Source organism: Cygnus atratus, chromosome 12, assembly GCF_013377495.2.
Source record: "Cygnus atratus isolate AKBS03 ecotype Queensland, Australia chromosome 12, CAtr_DNAZoo_HiC_assembly, whole genome shotgun sequence".
In the NCBI taxonomy this organism is placed as follows: domain Eukaryota; kingdom Metazoa; phylum Chordata; class Aves; order Anseriformes; family Anatidae; genus Cygnus; species Cygnus atratus.
This window is the reverse complement of record NC_066373.1, coordinates 10,714,415-10,741,696: the sequence shown is the minus strand read 5'-3', so window position 1 is coordinate 10,741,696 and position 27,282 is coordinate 10,714,415. Positions and strand designations below refer to the sequence as shown.

Genomic DNA, 27,282 nt, shown 5'->3' with positions numbered 1-27,282 from the left:
GGGAGTGAGGAAGAATCACCCGTCACTTAGTGGAGGTAACTCTGCCAGCTCAGATACAGCTGAATCAGCTGAAACAGCAGAGTCAGATACAGCTGAATTTCGATCCATTACTTTAACGTGGTTCCGTCCAGAACTTCACCTGTCATTACTGCCTGATCCCCAGATGTCACCAACCTCCATTGCTATCATAACGGAAACAATGTACAGATTTTGTCTTTTTTTTTTTTTCTTAAAACCTAGGAGTGAGAGAAATAGAGCAAATAGTAAAAATCACTAACTTAACAACTACAGCATAAATCTGGAAGATGAGGAAAATACTATTTAGATAGATAGGTTATATAGGTTATTTAGATAGATAATTCGTAAGAATTTGGATAAAAAGTTTCAAAAGCCAACGGTAACTCTGCTTTAAGATGAGACCCAGGACAAGCACTGTTTTAAAATGTAACAGACGTGTCTTTTTGTGACATAAACAAAACATACATAGGCTATAGCCTTAAGTGAAAGGCATTTTTCTTTTGTGGATCTTTTGATACTTGGAATACTTGGATATTAATAAAAATTGCATAGCAAAACCCCCCTGAAGTGTATCCCATGACACTTCATACACCTTACTTTTACATATAGTTGAAGCCTGAACTGTGTTATCTTGGTTTTAGATTCCTGCTGCACGTAGAATGACTTGCTCAAAAACACAAGTTCTGTTAGGCCCTGCTAAACTTTCAGAAAGATTTGGACAACAAATATTCAGATAAAAGCTCTCTTAGCACACAAAGTGTTTTGCAACAAACTTCAACAAGTAAAACAAACATAAGCAAGTATCTCCTTCAAAAAAAACCAAACACTAGAATTAATGAAACCCAATCCAAGCAATAAAAAAAAACAAGTCCACAGCACTTTCTTTCTCAGAGGAAGAGGGGAATCCCTGTGGGGAGACAGGCCAAGGTCTGCACCAGGCACTGCACTGACACAACACCTGGACATTCCCTCCTGTTCTGCCTTTGCCTGAGTCCTAAGTTTCCAAGAACACCTACACTCCAGCATCAGTCCCTGCAGGGAAAGGCTGCTGGGACCTGATCACAACTTTTCTGAGCACGTGAAAGATGTGACAGCTAGGGTAAGAAGATCTATTAACCTAACTCTGGGAGGGGTTTCAAATCCCACAGAAGAACCTTTAGTGCCGCAGGAAACTTTACTAGTGTTTGACCCAACACAGACGAGAAGCACTCTGGATTTCAGTGCTATTCTGCGTGGAAATGCTGCAGAATTGAAAGCCTTTACCAGTTTGGTTTTCGCCTGCACTCTGCCTGCTCAGTGGCCCACCCAACCACACGGCTCTGCTATTGCTATAAAAGAATGCAAAGAATCAAAAGAAAGTGATTCAAGGGGACCCCATGAGGCATAAGAAGCAAATTTCTCGTATCTTTTCTCAAGGCATACAAAACTGACTACAAGAAAAAAAATGCTAAAACTGGTAAAAGGCCCTTTTCCTCCTTGCTCATTTAAGTGCCTACCATACAGGTTGTTTCATGTTTGCAGGTCCTGGGTACACAAAGCTGCAGCAAGGCTTTGCAAGGTTATGACCAAGTGAAGCAATTTGCATCACTGGGGCTCCACATAACAGCTTTAGGCTCCTTGGTAAATTCACCTCATCCTCTGCTTCTTAAAGGAAAAAAACATTAATGCATCATTTGCAATGCTAACCACAAAAAAATGAAATCTTCTGCTTCAGCATAAACTAGGATACAAAAGGAAAATAATTTTTGCCAGAACAAGAAAGGGAACAAGATTATTCCTGCATTCTCTAGTACGTTTGGCGACCTAAATCCCCAGTCACCTGGGACCTGGCAGAAAGCTTTCTGTTTGAGCCAGACGTAGCCTGCACACCTCTCCGAACAGCAGAGATGTTCCCCGAGCACGCACAGTCATGGAGGACATGGATAACTCGAGGATCAAAACAAACCGCTAACCTTAATTTGCTGATGCAGAATAGCAATGAAAGGATCAGCTTTTCATGAGAATAGAGAACTGAATTAAAACTTTAAACTAAGGTAAATCTTGTAATTTTAAAAGACAAAACAAAATGAAACTCTTAATTCACAAGATGTTAAAATCACAGTAGTTATTAACCTAACTTAAATTAACTGGCTTATTATTACAGAAAGTCATCAAATGTACTTAGCATTCTTCAGAGCCTTACAGTCAATTAATATAACATGAAATTGAATCAACTTAAGCATCTAGAGACACAGAACCTAGATTTAAATGAAAACTTCAGCCCCATCTACCTCAGGGTCTGAAAATTTGGGATCACCTACCACATTTTCTCAGTTGCAACAGGCACAAACCCTCATTTATATCCCATATCGAATTTACCCAGAAACAAATGAAAGAGTGTGGGAAAACCACCTCCATGATTAAATTTTACAGCTGAAGCTAAACCCAGTGGAGTTTTCACCCTTTGAAGCTAGCTCTTTCTGACTGAGGGCCAGATTTTCTGAAGTGATTAGTACCACTGGGGCTGGATTTTCAGAGCTGCTCAAGTTTTAGTTAGACCCTTAAAAGAAGCAGACAGATTTTCAAAGTAGTATTCAACGCTCAGCTTCCCCAGTAGGAATAATGTGGTGCACTACAGGAGGCCGCATTCTCAAAGGAGCTCTTGACAGCAGAGCACTTCTGAAAATCAGGACATTTACTTGCGTGCTTAAAGAGGGAACACCAGTGGTTATGTTCTTTTAAAAATCTTGTCCTAAACAGACTTGCTAAGCCATGTTTATAGCTGGCCAACACTCATTACTCTTCATTATGGCAATAAAGGATGGGAAATGTTATATTTTCTAATATTCAAGAGTATCCTTTACAGAAAACATGCAAACTTTTTAGTGTTTGTCAAAGAGGAAGAAAGTGCTTGTTCAGTGCTGCATGTGAAAGCAGCTTACTGGAAAAGATGAAAACCTATTATTGCCAATTCTGAAAAAAAAAAAAAAAAGCAAACCAAAAAACTTTGGCTACTAATGAATAACTAATCTAAGCTAACAATGTCTGGAAATAGTTTTTTTGGAACACACAAAACTTTGTGACGGGTAAAAATTAGGAAATTAAAGCTTATTGTATTATTCCAAATGTAACTGTTTACACTTGAGGAAAAATAATGGAATAATATCCACTTGGAAAAAGTTTTTATTTTTAAAAAATCCTTTGTAATACTCCCAGAAATTCCCTTGGCCAAAACAAAATAACTTGCTTCTTAACCAGTTAGAAAAAAAGAGCATGATACATGGCATAGGCTCAGCGTACAATAAACACACAAATAGCTTTATAAAGTTTCTTGTGAAAATCCTGCTAGGTAGTAAACGTTTAAAACACACCAAAAATCACTCCACAGTCCACTTGATTCTTTCAAAACACATTTTCTCATGAAACAACAAGCTATAGATAAAAAAGCCTTCTCCTATTTAATACGGACACATATCAGACTCACGAGAAGAGTCCAGTTGCTCGCGTTTAGATTTGCTTGGGGAAAACCTCATCCCCTGAAGCCTCCCAGTGCCACCCGGGAGCTGCAGCCCCATGGCTTCCTGCTGCCACAGGCAGAACTGTGCCTCCCATTAGAGGCTCAAGCCCAGAAGCACCTAACGCAGTTCATGCCGCTGACAGGCTTTTGATGTGGGTTTTCTATCATCAGGTGCTCTGACGCTCGCGTACCTCACCTTAGCCAAATGACCCAATACAAGGAATCTCATGCTTTGGGTCAGAAGAGATGTGACAGGTCTAACACAGGTGGAATCAATGCTGCAGATAGACTTTAAAGGGGCTTCTCTTCTACAGAAGCCCAAATTCATTGTTTTTCAAACTAAGCTGATGCCACACAGCCATCTACATGCACATTTATATGCCAAGACAGGTCTTCAGTTATTTGTTCATGAGTTCACATATATGCTTCCCCCATATTCAGGAAATTTGTTATTTAGGATCAGATTTTGAAAGGGAATTAGCCATGCAAATATTTTTCATTTAAGAATGTAGTTGCATGTTTACACAAACAAATTTAACATTTGCAAGTATAAAATTCTCTATCTGCATAGAGCTCTGGTATTTTTTAGACCTTCAATATAAAAGTGGAGAGTGTAACTTGTATGAAAATTGAATCCCTAAATCTAGTTTTATCTATAAGAGGTTGCTCTTACAGAACTCTGGATGGATCAGAATGCTCTCAGAAAAAATGTCTCATAAATTATATAAAAAAATATAAATAAAAAGCCAACACGGTACTTTTCATTCTCTTAATTCTTCTCACTTGTTCCTAAAATTTAGTTCTCTCTACCGTACCAAGTCTTGAACATATGCTCAAGTTTCAGCAACTGCACCAAATCCATCAAGGTTATTCACAACGTAAGCGAAAACGATGTAAGCAGAGGCATGCAACACTGGGGTCCTGGATTTCAAAGTCCATGAATTCTCCCAAGTCACCACATCCCCTGCGCTTTGTTGAATGCCTTCCATTTATACACAGAGAGAATGCACTTGGGAGAGAGAGAGGAGGGGAAACATCCATCCTGTCTGTATTAGCTAGTGAAGAAACCTTAAAATCAGCATAGGGTTGCTTTTGATTTTTGTTTCATTTTTATTACATGTAAGTATAATAGCTGATGCCAATACATTGTCATCACAGTACTGTGTGTCAACAACAATTATCTTGTAGTGTTTAAAAATAACAAGTACCCTCAAATATTATATCCTGTTTCTTCCCTCTGCAAAAGCAAAATCAGCAAGAGCAGCTGTTATGCAGCCCATGCATCCAACATGAACAAGCTTCTAAATATGCTTAAACCTTACCTAAGAAGTTTTTACTTTTTTTTTTTTTTTTGGTTCATGTGGGAGAACTACCTTACATAAGAAAGAAAGAAATCCACTGATCTGTTCACATATTATATTATTGAAAACCCTTAAACAATCAGCCTCATATAACCAAAATGTAACACAGAAAATCCTTCTGAAATCTTTCTGAAGCTACTGTAAACTTCCTTTTTGTATTCAAATGTTAAGTTCAATTTCCTTATGGACGGTTTATTTTTTTTCAGTATCATTGCAAGCATCTTATCATTGGGTACAGAATTTTACCTATTCTGCTTTCAGACTGCAGTCACAAACCATTGTGTTAATTCAAGGGAAAAGGTAATCACTTTGTGATTTCTGCAGAAACTCAGATACAAGAGATCATGCTTTCACATTTGCAAAGACTGGGAGACTTTATGGACACTTCCCTTCTATTCCCGTTCCAGGACAACACATCTACATCGATGCCCATGTGGACAGTAGAGATTAAAGTTCAAGACAGGAATACAAACCAGCTTGTTTCCATATGCCACAGCCATCAGGATTTACTAGCCCAGTTACAACAGTGGGTTCCCACAGCTGTCTCATCTGGAACAGAGCAAGTGAGTCCTCTCACTACAGGTTTCATGCGGCTCAGGTACACTACATAGCTCTCTGTCATGGCATAGCTATGCCTGAGTGACATATGTTACAGTGGTGAATCTAGGAGGTACACCACAATGTATATAGAAATTGAACAGATGAAGAATGCCCAGAGGGCAGCATCAGTTGAGTTCTCCCTACAAGCAATATATATTTCAATGAAATAAATTCCCCTTAAGTGAACTGCATAAAATATCACTAGGATACACAAAATATCAAAAGGATACACTTAAATGCACCTCTGTTCCACCTCTGAGAAGATGTAACCGACTAATCATGCATTAGCTAAGAGAAACGCTGATCGAATCAGAGGGGTTAATCTATGAGGCCGTTGAGAATGGACTAACACTAACCTCTGGGTAGCCTCCAACGTCATGCACATCGATTCCAAGTAGATGTCCAAGTCCGTGTGGCATAAATATTGCACCCAGATGAACCTTCACCATGTCATCTACATTGCCTTTCAGAATGCCAATTTTTGTCAACTCCTCCAGATGGACTCTGTCTGCCAGACGGTGCATATCAGGCCAGGCGACCCCTTAGAGAGCAGAAACAAGCAGCTGAATTAACTATTGCTAGAAGTTTTTAAAGACAACTTTCAAAAAGCAGATGTAACACGTGTTTATATAAAAAAACAAAGGTGGAAAGAGCAACTACATTAGCACAAAAATGCTTTAAACAAGACAAAATTATCTTAAAATGCATGCGAAGCACAGAAAACTACAAGCAAGAGGAACAGCATCATCCTATAATTCAGCTCCACATGAAAAAAATTAAGATGCTGCATCTATGTCTATGCAGATGCATAAGTATCAGTGAGGTTTTCAAAAGAATATGAACTGTACAATGCAATTATTTAAAACACAGCATAAAATATTACCATACCTATTATTTTCAATAATTATTATATCCATTTACAGCATTTGAGATGGACAGTACTTTTCTATGTACGTGGAAGATTTAAAGCCCACATCGTTTGGCAAAGGCACTCTCCAGAAATTAATGATTCCCTTGTGTTAATGGGCTGCATAAAACACAAGTCCTCTAATACACATACTAACACAGCATTACAAAATACTGTTGGTTGACTAGAGACAGCGTGCCAGGATGCATTAGATTTCTATTATTTTGGTATAGGATACAATTTTGTTTGACAAACTGCTGGGGGGAGGAGGGAGGAAGAAAGCAGCTCTTTTGTTAGTAACACAGTACTGTCTTAATTAGTTCACCATGGCTTTGAGTCATCAACAGAGCAGTTGCAGAGTCAAGACAACTAGGGCTAAGGTACAGTAAAAGAATATTTTCCTTGTTCATTTTTGGCATGATTAAATAAATAAAACCCCAGCAATTTTTAAGGCCAAAGCCCCATCAAATTCCATTTGCTTTAATCCAGTTAAACACACAGCTTTAGGGTCTTGTGAACTTTAACGTCATATCAAAATTACATTAGCAGACACAGACACAGACACAGATTTCTAGGTTGGAAGAGACCTCAAGATCATCGAGTCCAACCTCCGACCTAACACTAAGTACTCCACTAAACCATATCGCTAAGCTCTACATCTAAACGTCTTTTAAAGACCTCCAGGGATGGTGACTCCACCACCTCCCTGGGCAGCCCGTTCCAATGCTTAATAACCCTTTCGGTAAAGAAGTACTTCCTAACATCCAACCTAAAACTCCCCTGTCGCAACTTTCGCCCATTCCCCCTCGTCCTGTCACCAGGCACGTGGGAGAACAGACCAACCCCCACCTCACTACAGCTTCCTTTAAGGTAACTGTAGAGAGCGATAAGGTCGCCCCTGAGCCTCCTCTTTTCCAGGCTGAACAAGCCCAGCTCCCTCAGCCGCTCCTCGTAAGACTTGTTCTCCAGACCCCTCACCAGCTTGGTCGCCCTTCTCTGGACTCGCTCGAGCACGTCCATGTCCTTCCTGTAGCGAGGGGCCCAAAACTGAACACAGTACTCGAGGTGTGGCCTCACCAGAGCCGAGTACAGGGGGACAATCACCTCCCTAGACCTGCTGGCCACACTGCTTCTTATACAGGCCAGGATGCTGTTGGCCTTCTTGGCCACCTGAGCACACTGCTGGCTCATATTCAGCCGACTATCAACCAATACTCCCAGGTCCTTCTCGGCCAGGCAGCTTTCCAGCCACTCATCTCCCAGCCTGTAGCTCTGCTTGGGGTTGTTGCGCCCCAGGTGCAGGACCCGGCACTTGGCCTTGTTGAACTTCATACAGTTGACCTCAGCCCATCGCTCCAGCCTATCCAGATCCTCCTGCAGAGCCTTCCTGCCCTCGAGCAGATCGACACACGCACTTAGCTTGGTGTCATCTGCAAACTTACTGAGGGTGCACTGGACGCCCTCATCCAGATCATCGATAAAGATATTAAAGAGGACCGGCCCCAGTACCGAGCCCTGGGGGACACCACTTGTGACCAGCCTCCAACCAGATTTGACTCCATTCACCACAACTCTCTGGGCCCGGCTATCCAGCCAGTTTCTAACCCAGCGAAGCGTACGCCAGTCCAAGCCCCGAGCAGCCAGTTTCTTGAGGAGAATGTTGTGGGGAACGGTGTCAAAAGCCTTACTGAGGTCAAGGTAAACCACATCCACAGCCCTTCCCTCATCCACCAAGCGCGTCACTTTGTCATAGAAGGAGATCAGGTTCGTCAAGCAGGACCTGCCTTTCATAAACCCATGCTGACTGGGCCTGATCGCCTGCTCGCCCTGCAAGTGCCGCGTGATGACCCTCAAGATAATCTGCTCCATGAGCTTTCCTGGCACTGAGGTCAAACTGACAGGCCTATAGTTACCCGGGTCTGCCCTCCGGCCCTTCTTATAGATGGGCGTCACATTGGCTAGCCGCCAGTCAACTGGGACCTCCCCCGATAGCCAGGACTGCCGATAAATGATGGAAAGCGGCTCGGCCAGCTCCTCCGCCAGTTCTTTCAGTACCCTCGGGTGCATCCCATCCGGCCCCATCGACTTGCGCACATCCAAGCTCCTTAGCAGGTCGCCAACCATTTCCTCATGAATAGCAAAGGCCACATCCTGCTCCCCATCCCCTTCCGCCAGCTCAGGGCACTGGGTATCCAGAGAACAACCGGTATTGCCGCTAAAGACTGAGGCAAAGGCGGCATTAAGCACCTCAGCCTTTTCTTCATCCTTAGTAACTAGGTTTCCCCTCGCATCCAGTAAAGGATGGAGATTCTCCTTAGTCCTCCGTTTCGCATTGATATATTTGTAAAAGGATTTTTTGTTGTCTTTAACGGCAGTAGCCAGGTTGAGCTCCAGATGAGCTTTGGCCTTTCTAATTTTCTCCCTGCACAGCCTCGCTACATCCTTGTAGTCCTCCTCAGCGGCCCGCCCTTTTTTCCAAAGATTATAAACCCTCTTTTTTCTGCTAAGCACAAGCCGCAACTCTCTGTTGAGCCAGGCCGGTCTTCTTCCACGCCGGCTCGTCTTTGGGCACGTGGGGACAGACCGCTCCTGTGCCGTTAAGATTTCCTTCTTGAGGAGCGCCCAGCCTTCCTGGACTCCTCTGCCCTTCAGAACCTCCTCCCAAGGGACTCGGCCAACCAGCGTCCTGAGCAGCTCAAAGTCAGCCCTCCGGAAGTCCAATACAGCAGTTATTGTTAAAAGTACTGAGGCTTCAAAAACTGAAATAAAATGAACCTATGGGAGGGTTTCAATAAAATTCAGTTCTCTTACACGGCTCTGATATAAAGGTCAGAAACAAACTGAAGACAAGTGGCTGCTGCATACTGCATGCCATCCACACCACCAGCAATGTACCTTAAAGCTCCCACCAGCACTGCCTAGAATTGGTTCAGCACGCAAATTAACACGCCAGCTCCTTTTTCTCCCTCAGATGTCTGTGCTATCACCTCTTCAGCCTGCTGTCTGCAGGCAGCTGAAGAAGCACCTTCCCAAACAGTACCACAAGGCCAAGGTGTGCCGCACAGCACACTGTACAAATCCTGTTTTCTCCCAAAAGCCAACAACGCTCAAGTGAGTGATGCTCATCCACAAAACTCATGCAGTTTTCCCGTTCAAAATGTGCCGTCTTGTGTTTGTTTCCCCTTAGAAACAAATTTAGATTTTTCCTTCAGTAAGTATAAATATAGCTATAACCATCTGTTCTTTGCTGTGATCAACATAATTATATTTTAAAAGCATTTCAATGTTATCTTTTTTGGACATTGACTGTACTGCAATTTTCACTTCTTTACATTCACCCAAAGTTATTTCACAACTATCTCACAATAGATTCCAATCCATATGATAAATTGAAACCACTACAATCTACCACACAGATGTTACTGATACCAAACTGGCAGTATTACTGAATCACGGCTGTTTTCCTGTTTATTCTGTAGCCGTAGGAATACAGGATTTTTGTATGTACCTCCCAGTTCAGCTTCCACACTTGGTGATCAACTCAGACTGCTCTAAAAATTTTCAGTATTCTTTCTGGGGGAAATCAGACTTTTTTTTTTTTTTGAGAACTCTCCCATGATTTCTTAGCTGAGTATTACTATAAGTCTTCTATTTTCATCTCCACGGCTGCAAAGCTACGTATCATATCTGACCCTGGTCAACTATTTGAAGCCTCCATCCTCTTTTGATGTAAACAAAGGTCACAATTCTGCAGCTGTAAGACAAAGCACAACTGTGTCCCGGATGCTCTGCATAAACACAAAATGAGGTGCCTGGGAGAAGAACTGAAGATGAGGTGTCTGCTGCTCGCAATAAAGCTTCCCTCCACAGCTGTGCTGGTGCTATGTGTCTCAATCCAAACCCACGGACTCCACTTAAAGAGATACAGAGACCTTTTATCAAGCTCAGGAAGAGATGCAACTAATAAGAGACAGGATTAAACTGTTCATAAAGTTAAAAAAAACAGAAAACACAAAGAACACATATCCATTTTTCTGCAGAAGTTTAATAGAGCAGATCAACGATACTACTCCCTAACTGGAAAGACTACCGTGTTTGTAAATCCTGAATATCTGACCAATAAATCCAATACAGCCCATTTATCCCCTCCCCTCTACTTTTTTCTGTTTGCCCTCACAGAGAAAACACATGGCTATTTGCCCTCTTCCCCTCCCACTGGAGCTCTGTCTTTTCCATGCTTCGGTTTTCATCCCTCTTATCTTTTCATTAGAGACTGAGGACAACAAAAAGTTGCACTGCAAAATAAATTACGAAGCCGGATGGAAATCTTGCAGCTTCGGGCTCTCTGTTGGAATAAGGGCAGTGATATGTCTATCTTCTAGCCACTGCCATCAGCTTTGCTAGCTGGGGGAAGTGCTGCAGCTCCGGCTCTGAGACGCATGCTGCAGGAGCTGGGCAGAGCGCTGGGACAGCACGGCCAGAGGGACGTCAGACTGCTGGAGGCGCCCTGCTAACTACAGCTAATCCCAGTGTGCAAGTAAATAGAAATTGGTGGTCAAAGCATCTTAGTGAAAGACAAAGTTGAGATGCACTGCACTGTCTGTTTTACTGCCTGGCTTTGTGTTTCATTCTATCATGACTCTGAGCGTGGTGGGATTTTGCATTATTAGGCCACTCTCCTCCAAACCACTTAACCTACAACAGTCATACATATGTAGGCTATTATTAGTGTTCTAAGACAAAATGTGAGGACATTTTTGAGCTAAGTAGAGATAGTGAACCAAGTGGAGTGACCCCACTGCATTTCAATTAAAAAATGGTGATATCCTTGTCTTGTTTGCTACAGACTCCCATCACACTAGGAATAAACTTTGATAATTAAGTGCAAACAGATCCTCCCCCCCCCCCCCCTCGCTTTTTAAACAGGGGATTTGACAGGCAAGAAGGACTTGAACATCAATTTTTCTTCAAACATTTCCTACTACCCTTATAGTCTCAAAAGCATTAAAAGAAACAACTACTTTTCAGTAATACGGGAACTTCTTAGAAGCACTGGAGAGTCTATTGAAGGAAGGAAGCTGTCCTAATTCTATAAAGATCTTAGTACTTTTTTTGCTTAAAGTATATTCACATGATGCACAGATTTAATATACAACTCTTCAGATTTGTTTTAAACTTAAAATAGTGTTAGATTTACCTAGCAATTGGAATCTTTACAATACAATGGCCTATCCAAACCTGTCTCTGGGACTGGCTATAGCATGTCTGTACCTAACTGTATTTTAAGTTAACTAGTACATATACCTGAAGTACAAAATTAAATTTTCCTATGTAAATACTGAACTTCCAATAAATGTGAGAAGCACAGAAAGGAGGAAAAATTAAATATCATGGCTATCTTTGCTAGGAAAGCCATGGACAGGATTTCTTCAGTACGCTTCTCATCAGTTTTTTGGATTAACCATGCTCAGAGCATAGAGAGCTCTGTCACCTGCTGCAAGCTGAAACAGCAGAAATCAAACACTGTATTAACATTCTTGTAGCAAGATGTAAAAAATTAAAAAACAACTAAAAACCACAAAGAACTTCCACACAAGTGGATCTAACATCAGTTGTATGTGTTACTGCAACAGCTGATGGTGTTGCAACACCAATCTGCATTAGCCTCACACCACCAATCACCCACTAGGATATTTTACTGATTTATTATTCAGGACTATTATTTTTAAGCTTTGGAGAAGATTATCAAAGTTGCAGACACATTTTTTGTGTAAAAAGGTTAGTTCCATTATTATCTTTAAGCCATTTTATAAACCAATTATACTTACTGACAGATGGGGTTTAGAAAGCTAGATTGGAGGGTCCTTGGACTTTGAAAGCTTGTACCAAAATGAGTCTGCAGTCAGGAAAATCTGCTGATGATGTGTCTGCTCCATTCTTAATTCTCTGCCAAACGAGATACTGGGTAATACAGGTCACTGAACCAACAGCTGGCTCCACAGGAAAGCTCAGTTACCAAGGCTCGTTAGGCTGCAATTCATTACCTGCCATGTAGCATACGCTTGGGCAAAAGGCCAGGGCAAAAAGCACCACATGCAACCTAAGTATTTGACATCCCTTGAGTTATAAAGTGAACTACACAGCAATGACCAGAGGTGCATATGTCCAATACTGAAATGTGACAGACCATAGATTAATTAAAAAATATATTAACTATAAAGGCTATTAATTTTCAGAGGCAGGTACCAACTACTATATTACTGTACTAACAGTATAACAGAGCTTCACAGAAGCGTGAGGTACCGTGTTTAAAAATGGCAAACTTCATACATTAAGTTTATTACACTTTTTTTTTCTAATTTGATCCCATCAACCTGAATGTTACCCAATAGTCTTAGATAATTGCTGTGTCAGAAAAGGGAAAGATAAAATGTGTATTGTTTTACTTCCCTGAAAGTATTTCCTCTCTGATTTTCTGTTTGACAAAACCACCAAATTTCAGATAAAACGCTATGTTTTCAGGACTCAGAAAGATCTCATAAGGACACCTTTTTGAGCGTTCTACTGATGGGGAAGACTTTTGTTCCAAAAGAAAGAAAAGAAATGCTTCTAGTGAAACCTGCAATTAAAAACATACCTATCTTTTAATGTACATGGCATAACTTTCTAAATAGTAGAATTAAAAATGAGTTGCTGTATCACACCACAACCTGTTCCTCAGTTGCTGCTACCTCACTGTTATTTTCATTCAAGGGATTATTTTCTGATGCTTTATTAGAAGCCATTCTAGAATGTAAAGCAGAAGCAGCATACAAAAGTAATTTGGAATTACTGTGTACTATTTAGCTACTTTGGTCGGAAAGTGCTCTGGAAAGGCCTAACAGGATTTTTTTGGCTGCTACTTAGGGTACTTTGTGGTTGTAATGTGACAATGATTAAACCACAAATGATTTAGCAGGGTTTTTTTTGTTGTTGTAGGGTGGGTTTTTTTTTTTTTTGCCAGCACAGATGTCACAATCCTACTAAAAAAATTTGTATGGCAAGGTTATAGGAACTTCTCCCCAAATTGCGCTAAGGTTAAGCTACATTTTATTTCTGAGAGTCCACAGACAAGGGCAAAAGGCCTGATGTCCCCTGGCAGTGCCACTGAAATGCAGACACAACATGCAATCCCTGTCCAGCCAACAAACCGCTGGAACAGCTTAAGACCTGCCAACAGGCAGTAACCATATCAGACAAAACAATAGGTCCTTAAAAATTCTAATCAAACCCAGTTTAAAAAACAAACCAAAACATTGTTTAAATCATAGAAATGATTATTTCTTTCCTCTTCACTTGGGTGCTAGAGAAGAATTTGTTGCCTTTCTGATTTTCACGCTTTTCTTTTGGCACACTAGATCGGAGAGCAAACAGTCGCTTGGGTTTCCAGCCAGGTAAGGCAACTCTGGGCGACAGGGCATAGAAACCAAGAGCAAGAAACCAGAAGTCTGTACTCAAGCATTGACAGCATCTGGGCAACAGTGAGGCTGTTCTCAGCTTCATACCGTGTGTAGATAATTGCCTGTACAAGTCACAGCCAGCATCAGACAAAAAACTCATCCCTCAACCCCCCAGTAAGATGTACCTGGCTGACAGGAGCAGGAGCTGCTATAGGGAAACAGTGACGGCCCCACTACCTCCAAAATACCAACCACATCTTCAAAAGGCTGAATTAATAGCCTTGTACTCCTGGGTTGTATCATGGTATTTCTTCTGCATCAGTATCACAGCAGTTTTAGGGGGTAAAACCCATCCTCTCCATTATAAAGTCTACATACGATGCTCTAAAACACATCACAGGGATCATCAAGATCTTAAGAAAAGCAATTTCAACAGACGCAGATGTGGAGCAAGTGGAAGGATTTTTTTCATGTCTGGAAAGCTGCAATATTCAGATTGAGCAGCACTGTCAGAAACTACGAATTTCACTGCATGCTTCCTCCACATAGGTTTATGTTGAAAAGAGGAAAAGGCTTGGGGGAAGGCAGAAAGTGCCCAGAGGGAGTGATTGCGGTGTGGAAACTTATCAATCTTTGAAGCTTAGAAAAGACTCTGTTTAGATAAGATTCAGGGCAAACAGAATAATCTGTCTAGCAGGTTTGCACTCTGACAGCTACAGCTGATATAGTGTCAAGATCGAAAGACTCACGAACTTTGTACTCCAACTCAAATTACAACGTGTAATGTACACTTCCTGAATCCTGCACTGGAAGAAAATTAGTGCATGTCAGACCATGTAACAGGTTATTCCCCCAAAGCCACTGCTAAAATCAGGACTGTACAACGTTACACTTGTACTACCTGTTACAAAATTAAGACAACAGGATTTATTTTTTTTAAGCAGTCTTAAAACATTATTCACTTGAGAGAGGCTAGAAAACTGCCACCAGTGCAGGCTCTAAGACTTCTCTTTGCTTTGTACAAGTAGCATTTTTGAAGAACCACTGAAAGTAGTGGAAAAATCCACGTGCACAGCATAGCTGGAAAGCTGCAAGTTGGCCCCTGTCTCATGAAGAAACTGCCCCCAGGACTGGTCAGAGAGCTGCACACCAGGGTGACTTCAGGGCAGAAGGGCCCAACTGTCTGGAAGTGCTTGGTTTTATACACTTGGAAATAACTCAGTGTTATTTTTGTCTTACTAACATTGCAGTGGTCACTGTATGCATGGGTCAGCTCCTGTGTATTAGTCACAAACAGCAAAGAACGGCTCCCAGGTGGTTTGCAGTGAGACTCACAGTCTGAAATCTTGCATTTCAACAGATCGTTGCTTGCACAGAGGGACTGGAGGATCTGCTGAATTTGACAGAAAAAAAAAAAGCCTTTTTCTTTCACCCCTTGCTGTAGGTTAATGCTATTCTGGGCAAGGGTAGGTTACATGTCTAACAATGAGCTCTCTGCTAAGCAATGACACCATATTTATGTAATAGTATCTTGCAAGAATCAAGGATTGCTACTTGACTGTCAGCACTGTTTGTGCATCCTTTACTTCCTTCAACTTTTATTTCTTAGGTGGCGACTGATGCTTTAGGCATTTATACTGACAATAACTGAATTAATTTACCACAGAAAGCTACATTACCTTTTTGGGTCAAACTCAGAAAGCCAGTAGTCAAAGGGAAACTTATTTATGAACCTTAATGCTAGCTAGAAAAATACAGCAAACTCCACTGAATAAAAAAGATAGAGAGCAGACTACAAATATTTTTTATAGCACAGATTGACAAGATTTATTTTCCAATCTGTCTTTAACACAATAACACATTCTTAGCTGCAAGGGGAAAAAAAAAATACTGCAGTGTCATTCAGTAGGACTTTCAAATATCAAGTACTGGTTATAACATGCCCTGAAATCATTTGTTCTTCAGGAGAATTGGTATGAAATCTTCAACTTCTGTTATTAATATTTTATGCCTGAGAATAATTTTTTTTGCTTCAGATATTACAGCACATTAATAATTATCAGCAGCGCTTTCCCTAAAATATGACCATCTGAATGGGAATAATTCATATGGGCATTTTGAAATTATACAAACTATAAACTAGACTGTGCTCCCACACCCTTCCCTGTTGTCCTATTGTCAGGAGGTCCAGTTTACAGCCCAATTTCTTTCTAAGAGTTCATCAAAATTAGCTACTGGTTTTATACAGCAAAACAGACAAGTGTGCCTACATGGTATTCTACTAAGTACAACTCTGGACTACAAAAAATAAAAATCAAATGACTTGCATGCAAAAAAACACCCGCTGCATGTGAATGAGAACCTTATTTGGGAGGAATAAATATTAATAACAGTTTCAATTATTTTCTTTAGAGATAGTATATTTTAATCCTAGTTGAATACAGTGACAATTACTCTAAAACTATTCAAAATAGTAGCAAACAAAAATCAATCTGAGCTTTTAAGAAGTTACAGAACTGAAATAGACTAAAGTGCTGAAGAAGTGATCTGTATATTCACAATTTTTAATTTGCAGATATTTCCAAGCACAGCTCTGCTCAATTTAATAACAGAAACAACTGCTAGTAATATCTGTTATGTCAAATACCCTAGCTATTAGTTTCCAATTAAATAGTTCTTTAATTAATTGGGTTATTCTAATCCCTTGTCTTAGTACTATCCTGCCCAAACTAAATTTGAGTAATGTCTTTAAAAAAGAGTAGTGGAGAAGACAGAACAGGGAATCATACTAGTGTTTTGAACTCAAATCACAGCTCCTTCTGTTGTACAAAGTAGGTTACTTATGAAAGCGACACGTGTTCACTAAACACTACCTCCTCCTGACAGTCACTCTGAAAATGCCATGCCTCAAATATTTACATATTTAAAAGCTTTCAAGAATACATACCATCCAAGCTTTCACATTTGGCTGTACAAAATAATACAGAGCATTCACCTTCTAAATTCCCTAGGTTGAGTCCTAGGGACTCAATTCCCTCCGCTTGAGTCCTTTAGCAGCAGTCAAACCGGAAGGAGGCAAAACACTGGAAAATAAAGAGGCTGCTTTGATTTGTCCTGACGTACAACATTCCTTGGAGAGATGCATTTGGGGAAATCAGCTAATAAAGGCCTCTCTACTATAACATGTCTAAGAAGCTATACCAATGAGCAAAAATGTAAGAAATCATTAGAAAAGGAATAAAAAGTGGGCACAGTTTCACACAGTAGCTCAGCATAATACAGCTGCCCAGGAGCAGATCAAGAGGGATTAACTTTGCTTAGCATCCTGCACCTACAAATACACAGGGCTTTCTTAGCTCCTATGCCACCAAGGGGAAACCAGGAGGAGCAGCCAAACGCTCAGACTCCAGGAACGACCGCAGCAGCATCCTAAATACTAACATGCTGAGCCTCATTTTAAGGGAGCCTATGGCGGGTGGCACACCATGGAGTCCATGAGTTTCTTCCTAGTGAATTCTCATGAATCTTTTTTTTTTTCTCTCGTCTTTAAAGGAAGGCCTCAGTTAGACCCACAGAAGGGTTTAATGCCTTCCTCTGCATTGTATTGCACCTTACACAGTTTGGCTCTAAATTTACTGAACACAACAAAGAAATGACAGAGCAGAACTTGCTAACTTGAGAGAAAAATCTTTAAAAATTGATTCTCAACTGCAAAATGCAAGACTCAGCTTGGCGAGGCAGCTGCAGCAGGGACCATCAGCTACAGACAACTTCTAAAATCCAAGCCAGATAGCTGCTGACCTGCACTCCTGGCTGTTTGCCCCAAATGTCTCTCCTAGGTCTCAACTTCGCACCGTTCATACAGCCCCTACCTCTCCATCGTTCTTACCCTCTCTCTTCACAGATAGCTGATTTCTTCTAAACTAATCCCTCCTGAAAGTAGGGTGCTATCGCAACACTGCACACTCTCATTAGTAAAAGGACATCTTATTTACTTAAGTGTTGCTTTACCTTTTCTTGCCTGAAATGTTTTTTGGTGGTCACTTGACTGGACTTTCTTGACCAAAGATTACGTGGCAATCCTGGTACCCGAAGCAATGAAGTCTGCAATGGCTGATCTTTGATCCTTTAAGAAAAGACTTAAAGAAATGAGGTCTTCAAGCCCTTATGTAAAACTTGAGTTCTGAGAACGTTATAAACAGGCAAGATTACTAAGGGATCTTCCAGCCTGAGTGTGGAGAAACCTGCATCTTATCAGAGATGTTAGCCCTGAGATGGAGATTCCTTTTAAGACATTCCCCAAAAGCATTTATCAGAAAAGCAAAGCCTGAAAGCCAGACACAATATGACACTCATTCCCTTGAATAGTAAAATGCTGGACTTGGGGATAAACATATAAAAGCATGAGCTCCAACTTGATAAAAAAAATAATCAGAGATACAAATCCTATAGGCCCTATAGGGGTCATCCTATGGGGAGACCCTATAGCAATGTCAACGTCCCAAGGAGGAAAGCTTTCACACTGCATATAAACTGGCTTGGTGAACAACAACTTCTGTGCATATTTGGAACAATTTTTTATTTTTCATTTTATTGAAACAAACAAACATCAATCAGCAAATATTCCCAGCTGCCCTGCTAACGTCTGAATGCAATTTGAGTTCAATGGGGACTTTGGATATACAGTCTTTTTAAATCATATAAATGTAGAGATAGGGAATTGAGTGGTTGCCAACCTGGCCTTACTCAACTTCTTCCTTGGGAACAGTTTGCTAGACAAAGAAATCTTTTTTTTAACTGGAATTTAGGACAATAGAACTTACTGATTGAGGTGTTTAAATTCATTCTCCCTCTCTCTCTTTCTCCCCAAAAACACTAACACGTATAACATATTGGTAAAAGTTTTTCTTTTTTCTTTTTTTAAACATAACGCAAGATTTGCAGTAGTATTAGGAATGTTAAGCACAACAAGCTCCCTTCCTTCCCATTCTCCTGGGACTTCCATTACAGAAAAGGGAGGAATGTTCAGTGATCCCAGTGTGCAACTGCAAAGGGATAAAAATGGGAAGTTCACAAACTCCAATACTTAGCTCATCGATCTTAAAGACACTATCTGTTTACTCTCTAATGCATTAAACCAAAATATCTTCAATTGCAAGATTTGAAGATAAGCACGCTTCCTTTCTATTTCTTCCAGGCGCAGCAGCTGATTAAATGTATTTGAGTAACTAATGCTACCACTACACTGTCCTCACCTACTCAGAATTACAGAACTCCAATTCTCAACATTCTCTAAAAGCTCAAGATAATATTCCAAATAATAACCTTCAGAAGTCACCTGAGTGGCTGGGCACAGTACAAAAACACAGCCATTTGTTACAGAATAAAAAAGAAGCTATTCCACAGCAACTTCCCAAACCTCATTGTACCCATGTGTGTAACGAACAGTAAAGTATCCACTGGAGAACAGAGTGATACTCAAAGCTGGGTTACATCTGAATGTGGTTCATGCATACAAACTGCAGCATGCCACCATCCTTTGTTTGACTTGCAAATATTACCTCCCCAATTAAGAGCAAGAAGTTTCAGAGAGGGACTCGCAGCACAGCTAATTATTTTACACATTTCTACACATAGATTTATATTAATGACAAAGAGCAAACAATACTGTTCTCTCAGGTGTAACTTATGACAAATGATTTTTTTTTTAATTTAATCAAGCTATTACATTGACATTGGATCTAACCTATGTAACTGGGGTAAACAAAACTAGACAGGAGACAGGATTTGGTAGAATGGACAGAGAGGAAAGGTTATTGCTAGCTTACGAGAAAAAAACTCAGATACCTATTCTCAATGGCAGATTGAGGATTTGGCAACGTTGCCACTGGGAATTCACAATCCTTCTTGCCCCAGACACGTGTTTTATTTTTTTATTTATTTTACATACGTTCAATACTCGTTTTCCTTCTTTTTTTCAGTGCTTGGCTTGACAATCTGGAGTCTGACTTGCAGAAATGCTAGGCACAGCTGTAACTGAGGTCAAAACAGCTGGGTTTTGAGCAGGAGCATTATGGTAAACACTTAAAGGAAAAATCTCACATGTGAGGTTTCAATCTTGGAATCCAAAATGAGTCAATAGCTTTTACACTAGCTTCTCCAGCCTGTCTGCCACTGTCTATAGAAGGGGAACTGCTGCACACTTCCACGTAACTAAGATGAAGTGCAAGCAAACTTACTGCCTGTCAAACACGTGCATACACGATGAGCACTCTGAGGAAAAACTGGTGAGGATGTTAATAATTCTGGATTCAGAGCAGGTTTTGAACAGCAGACAGTAAACAGACTGTGGGCCATGCATGGCACAAAAGGTTAAAATAAATTACTGAAAAGCTGCTCATTAGCTGAGTTTTTTCTGTTACGTGCATTGCATGAAGATAGCAACGGGGGAAACAATGGGTATCTCTGCAGTGGTACTACAGTTTTTATCATCCTAGGATGTGGAACCTCTTGATAGTCCCCACTTACTGTATTTTGGCTTACACAGTGGAGTCTTGAAGGGCTTGAGCTGAATTCTTTTCAGATGAAACCACACAGGGTAATGTGCTCCAGGAGTGCACCTAGTGTGCGTCAAACAATTTAGCAAATCCAATGAGATTGAAAAACAATACCCAACTTAGACAAATCAAGGCACTAACTTCTGGAATACTCTGAGACACTTGGCTTTACGATTTCACCATTTAAAATCCTTTACAGTATCTACGTAAAGGCAAATTGTTTCTGAAATCACTGTTCTGAGGAACAAGTAGATGATGCCTCAGCCACTGAAGCAGTGGAAGTGTCAGTATTTTGCGCATCCGCCCCTGTATTTCAGTTCTGTGGAAGAGTAAATTTAACCCAGATGGACTTGACGCATTAAGAATATCCCCTAAGCAGAAATTCTGCATTCCTCTCTGACATTTTGGATCATGAGTCTGACTTTGTAGGAAAGAGACAATTACCCACTGCCACACAAGCACGCCTTTTTGACTCTTTCGCTTCAGAGACTTAGCACTGCTGCCCTTGTAAGAGAGCCACATTCGGTAGTTTCAAAATTGCTGCTTATGCAATAGAACCGAGTATGTCTTCCCTCCCTTTTATTTTAAATAGATTTGGTTTGTGGCAGGAATTGTGACGGCTGCACTGAACATGGCTATAATCCCACAAAGAGCATTTAACTTTCAGAATACATTATCTGGCTTGCAGAAGGCACCTCTTTTCTTTCAGTTGAAAGGTATGAAGACCCATAGATACAATTTCAGCTGCTTGTATTTTTGGACCACACGCAGGACTTAGATGAGTATTTTTCTACAATAAAATGTGATGTTTTCAAGTATTTTTGAAATTATGATTGCTGTTTATATACAACAAGTATAAAAAAATGGTAGGAAGTCTACTGTCTCTCAGAAAGCATCTTCACTTGACAGTCAATCAGGTTCACACGAAAACCAAATAATCCCTGAACTATATGCATCTATATAAGATGTTTAAGGTTGCTAGCAAATGTGTGTCCTTCCAAAACCACAGTTATGTAACACAGTATTTAGTTAGTGACTCTCTCTATAGCACTTGCTTCCTATCTTGCAACAAGAAAGACTCTGGGAATCATTAACCTTCCCAAGACAACAACTAGATGTCCCCTGTGACCCTTTACCACAAGGCACAACTAAGGCCCCAGTTCTGCAGCTGGAGATAAATAACATTTTTTACAGTTGCTGACTTTGCTGTGTAACTTCTTTTTACTCAGCCTGCCACACTAATGGTTACTGTCATGTGAGCCAAGTCACTTGACTGTCTTTTTCCCTCTTTTGATCTTAGGAACCCTGGAAAATGAAGACAAACAATAATAATAGCAAAATAAGCAAGGGCTCTATAATTCAGAAAATCTGACTAAAACATGGTGGGGCTGGGTTTTACATTTACTGCCTCTAAACCCACAAACTTCTTTGCCTCCTTATTAGGATACCTAAAGTATTTACTTTCTGTTAGATGGGGAGCAGAGATACTTGAAAGCTGAATTCACATACATCACTCCTTGCTGCTCCCCTTTGTGACAGTAACAGACCCCCCCAGGGACTGATCCTGGTGCTTTAGTCAATGAGCTAACAAGTGAGGTTTGTTCAACCAGGGTAAGGAAGCTGCAGCCTCTCCCACAGACAATGCTTTCCCTGTACAGCAGTAGCAACACATCCAGTTTGCATACACCCCTTCAGGGGGCTCGGGGCTTTCTCAACAGCCCAAGCAGTTTGTCACACTGGAAAGTCATTGCAGACACTGTAAATACTTTCCTGCCAGCTACCTATCTTAAATGCTTTATATCATTTTCAGTAGTAAAGAGTCTTGGTCTTTAGGGTGTTTCCTCCTCATAGGAGGAAAATATTTTTAAAAGCTTTTTTTTTTTTTTCTCTCCAGTGGACAGAAGGGTTAAAGAGAACACAAAACCTGCAAAAAGAACACATGTACAAGGCATATGGACCTAAAAAGCATACTTTTCCAGAGGGTGAATATTTCTGCACATTGCAGGACTCTATTCAGAACTGTAATTCAACACAATACAAAAGGGACAGGTTGCATTTCACCACACAGTAGTACCAGGTGAACCAAATCAATGAACCAGTCCACAGAATGCGCATTTAATCTGCTTTCTGTGGCGAGAAAATTCATGATTACTAGCCTCATGAGCAGAATAAATGCATTTGCACCATTCTTCTAAACAGGCAAGAAAACTAAAGCACAGCGAGAGAACAGAAAGTTCAGTCCCGTCCCAACATTCTTCTTCATTCAGTCTTCTCCCCAACATTAAGAATTATTTCTCTTGAAAACTGTCTATAAATCTCAAGCTCCCACGGCTAGTAAATAATCCTTGCAACCAATCTGCAGAATTAAGCTTAGTATGTCCTTATTTTCTGATACTGTAAATAAATCGATAAGTTAACTGAGGAATTCTCCACAACATTCTGAGTACAGAATCATATTAGCTCTTAAGTTCTGAAGATAGTCCACAATTTATTAGTGCAAAATACTGATAAATACCACACAAGAGGTGACACTGAAATGTGAGCAAAATGTGAAGATGAATGGGAACAGGATTCTTCAGGGGAGAAACAGCAGATGATGGAATATGCACATTGCTATTAAAATGGCAAAATATCTGATCTCCGTTTGCAGATAAGCTTCAAGTATTATTGCTCCATTCCAAGCTACTCAAATGAACAGTGCTGCTGCCAGCTTGTAAAACAGGAGAATTACGTATGCTCTGACTGGCAATCCAGAAAGCCCATGCAGTCAGGGTCTGAAGACTGAAAGCTAATGTGGTAAATGTAACGGACGAGTGTGCTTCGTGCATTAAGTACATTTTCCTCAAAGCTGTTCTGTTAGTAATACTGAGAAATGCTCAAGTACCTTCACCAGTGAAATACTCAAGATCACAGAAGCTGCTGGCTCTAGAAGCATTTATTTGCTTCTCCGAAAGCAGAATTGGAAAAAAAATAAGATTTTCATGAAGCCAGGCAGTTGTTTCAACTATGAATATGTACACTTGAACAAGCTTGCCTGCAACTTAAAGGCATAAGTGAAATATCCAATAGCCAGTGCTTTCTAAAGCTTTTAAAGGCTAATTAAGTGTCCTTCCCAAAGGTACACACTCCATCCTCTCTTCATTAGAAGATTTCTATTGAGTTTGTGTGTAAAATACAGAAAATGCTTGAAACAAACTGAAGCATGACACATGTTCACTCAAGCTCTTACTTCATTCTTTGGCATAAGCTTCCTGAGAAGATATCTGCCAGTGTAAACACCAGAGTAACAACTGTCACCACAGTATTTAAGGAATTAAAAAAAAGCGAGAGATTAAAACACCTTTTAAATACTATTAATAGTTGCTTATGTGTTATTTCTTTAAATATTATATGGAGAATGTTGGGTATCATTCACCTACTAAGAGCTGTTTAAATACGGAAATGAGTTTTCTCATCTTGTTCCTTTCCAGCACTTTCTGACATCCAAACATAATTGTCTTGACAGCCTGAACGCTGCCATCAAGCTTGTCAATTCCTGCTGACATGAACTGATCTTTTACCTGGCTTGACTGCTTTCATTACAGCACGTGACGACTTCAGCACCGCTTCGTAGATAGCCCTCTGGTCAGGAGTGAACTTGCCATTTGCAGGGAAGGTGCAGGTGATGTCAGAACCATAGCAGTAATACTCTCCTCCCATATCAAACAGGCTAAAAAGGAAACAAAGGAGAAAGAAATGAAAATTTAATTCCAAGGCAACAGAAGGTATTTCTCTTGATCTGCACTTAAAAATCACCTGCATTTTAACAGTTGGCCACATAATCACCACTTCAATGCTGTTTAAGTAAAATGAGACAACAGTCTCTTGCCTTCTCTCCTGGCTGAAGGGTATTTGCTATATTACATACAGCTTAAATGGACACCTTCACCAGCTGTTCTGGTCCTGGATAGAAACGCTGCAAGAACACATGAAGGAAGATAAAAAGCACATGAGGAATCTACTTCCAGGTCTTCAGTTTCAGTTCCTAAGACCTTTTCTCAGAAGAAACGACTTCTTTTTCTTTCCTGAGAAATGCCAGCACCACATAAAGAATCTAACCTCAAAACTTAACTGAGAAATGTTAATTAAATTATGGCCTTTTGTATGTAAGTGTGTCAAAACACATCTGATAGTTTAAATAAAATGTCCCCAATAAAGGTTGACTGCCACCGCTCACAATATAAACTTTCCTTTACAACAACCGTGCCTAACAGGGCTTAAAGAAACAAGCATTATGGGAAGATCCAAACAGAAAAAGAAAATCAGTAAACTTCTGCATCAGAGGTAGAAAAATATTATAAAGTGCTTTCTTTTATGGGGAAAAATGTTTTACCCTTTGAGAATCATATTTATCCTACATATGTATCCATGACTCCCCACTGATTGCTCAGTCGCCAGAAATCAATCTACAAGAGCAGCAAGAGGGTCTCTATGCCCTTGTGACAACCTGGTTAGACATTTGCAATACCATGCTTCTTGAGCCTACCTGATAAGGCACTGCACTGGTTTCAGCAGGCTCAAAAATTAGCAAATAACCAAATAACCATTTGGACCAAACATTACTTAAGCAAATAACCCCCCAGCTCATCATATATTGATTACAAGAAGGCACATTTTACATATAAGACTTTGGTCTTGACACAGTATGTGTGTGACCTCCTGATTTCTTAGGTAATGAATCACAGTTGGAATCTGCTAATTTGTCTTCCTACAGTCAGCTCAAACAACTGTATGTGACTGTCATCATATGAAGAAATATAGTATTTTTCCTTTGCTGCATTTGAAAACCTTGGTGTTTTCTTCCTCATGCTACTGCTTCACAGCAGGGTCACTTGGACACCACGAGCAGAAGGAAGGGCACTTTACTGCATCACCCTCTCTGTTACTGAGTCCTAATCACAGTAGTAATGAGGAAAACTGTGTTGCATACCTCTGCTCCCAGCCAGCATACATGACGAGGTAAGGATAAGTATAAGCTACCCCAAAAAGTGCTACAGCACTCGGCTGTAAATGTGCACTATTTCCAATGCAACTGCTATTGAAATTAACGGACAAAAATTAAATGAAGGCAATCATGGTAAAACTAAATAGTATTTTAGCAGCATTGAGACTCTTCTTGCTTCATTGCATACACAGACATACACATACTCAATATTTACTAAATATTGAATAATTACTCAAATTTTAAAATCCACCCTGCAGTTTCCTCTGTGAATGAATCTTTGCACTTAGTGCAAGCCCTGCTGGAGTCATCCCCAGCCTCCCCACACTGGGCAAGGTTCACCTACGGAGTGACTTGCAGGACTGGAACTTCAGGAATCAAACCTATGTTTTATAGATGCAGAACTGCTCGAGGTTTAAAGCTACAGGAACAAACTCTCTAGGAGAACGTTACAAGGACAATTGCAAAGTTATGTATGTACACAAAGAGCTAATGCAAATGCTCTATATATTCACTTCAATAGGAAATACAGTATTTTGAAACAGAAAGTTGCTAATTGAAAAAAGATACACAGTAGACAGCAAATGTCAGACCCAGGGGGTGAAAAAGCAGGATTTGACACCACCATAGCAACTGTAAACAAGCCTAGCCAAACCTCAAAATGAGAAACCCCATCAACACTGTCTAAGTTTTGATTTTATGGTTAGACTTGCTCCTAAAAATAACGAATGATACATACAGAAAATCTAAGGATGCAGAAAACTACTTGCAGCAACTAAGACTCACGTAAGAAGCTGCTAGGCTCTCTAACAGGCCAACCATATACATTTTTTACTATAGCTCTGAATCTTTCAACCTATCCCAAATCAAACCCTTTCCGTATCACAAGTTGAGTTTCACCGTGCTTGATGGGATTTACAGTTTCGTGGCCTAACCCAGTCCCATTTACAAATGTAAGTGTCAATGCAGCATGGTCACAGTAAAGTTGTGAACAGCAGCTTTTAAAAGCCCTGGTGCAAGTCTACTGGAAGTTACCATGCCTTCTATATTTTACCTGGAGAACAGTTAATTTGAACTTACCATAGGCAATACACTTCAGCTATTTCTTTTGTACAATTATCAGTGTTTTCTCAACCCCATTCATCATTTGGTGGTTGTTAAATCGTTGTTAGAGTTACTGGAGCACTAAGTAATGGAAAAAGGCTATTACAAAGCTGATGGTACACCAAAATAAGGCTTGCAAGCCAGGAAGCACCATTTGTTCAGGTTTCTTGGCTTCCAGACAAGAGTAGCAATGAGGGAAGATGATCTTTCAAATTCCACCACAGAGCAATAACACACCATCTAGTCTGTATGCTTCAGTGAAAAAGCATCCAAAACAAACTGTACATCTGGGAGATGTTTTGGCTCTTACTGGGAATTCTATTCCATTTAACTTCAGTTGGGAACATATCCATTAGTTAAAATGTTTCCCAAGACATGGAAATAGCCCAAATATTGTAGCTATCCTGAGGAAATAATGGGAGCCTGAGAAGATCCCAGTTTCATATCTTTGCTTGCCAGGCAAAATAAGTGGTGAAGCACATTTAAGTCTAATAAAATGCATGTGAGCTACTATCTTCTTCTGTAGACTAACTGAAAAAACTTTCTACAAGCAGGTTACTTAAATCCTCATTCCTTGGATAAAATACACTATTTAAATCTGGAATTAGATGGTAACTGTTTGGTAGTAAGAGAGGCATTAATAATGTATTTTAGTGTGCATCAATTGTGCATTCAAAATTAACTGTCTGATGATGCAGTCTTACAAGGGTCATGTAGAGAAACAGCTACTACATGTTATTTGGACTACTATCAAATATAGCAGCACTATAAACAAATTAACTGCACAAATGAAAATAGGCCTTATAGGCATCTTGATCT

General features: G+C 40.3%; 1 protein-coding gene across 1 annotated transcript in view; it reads right to left on the bottom strand.

The window, feature by feature from the left end:
* PEPD (peptidase D) overlaps positions 1–27,282 on the bottom strand; it is a 135,378-nt gene that overhangs the window by 14,226 nt on the left and 93,870 nt on the right. The window contains exons 12-13 of the mRNA XM_035543280.2: positions 23,939–24,087; positions 5,832–6,016 (exon numbers count right to left, since the gene is read on the bottom strand). Coding sequence (XP_035399173.1) covers positions 5,832–6,016; positions 23,939–24,087 — 334 coding nt within the window. The remainder of the gene's footprint in view (positions 1–5,831; positions 6,017–23,938; positions 24,088–27,282) is intronic.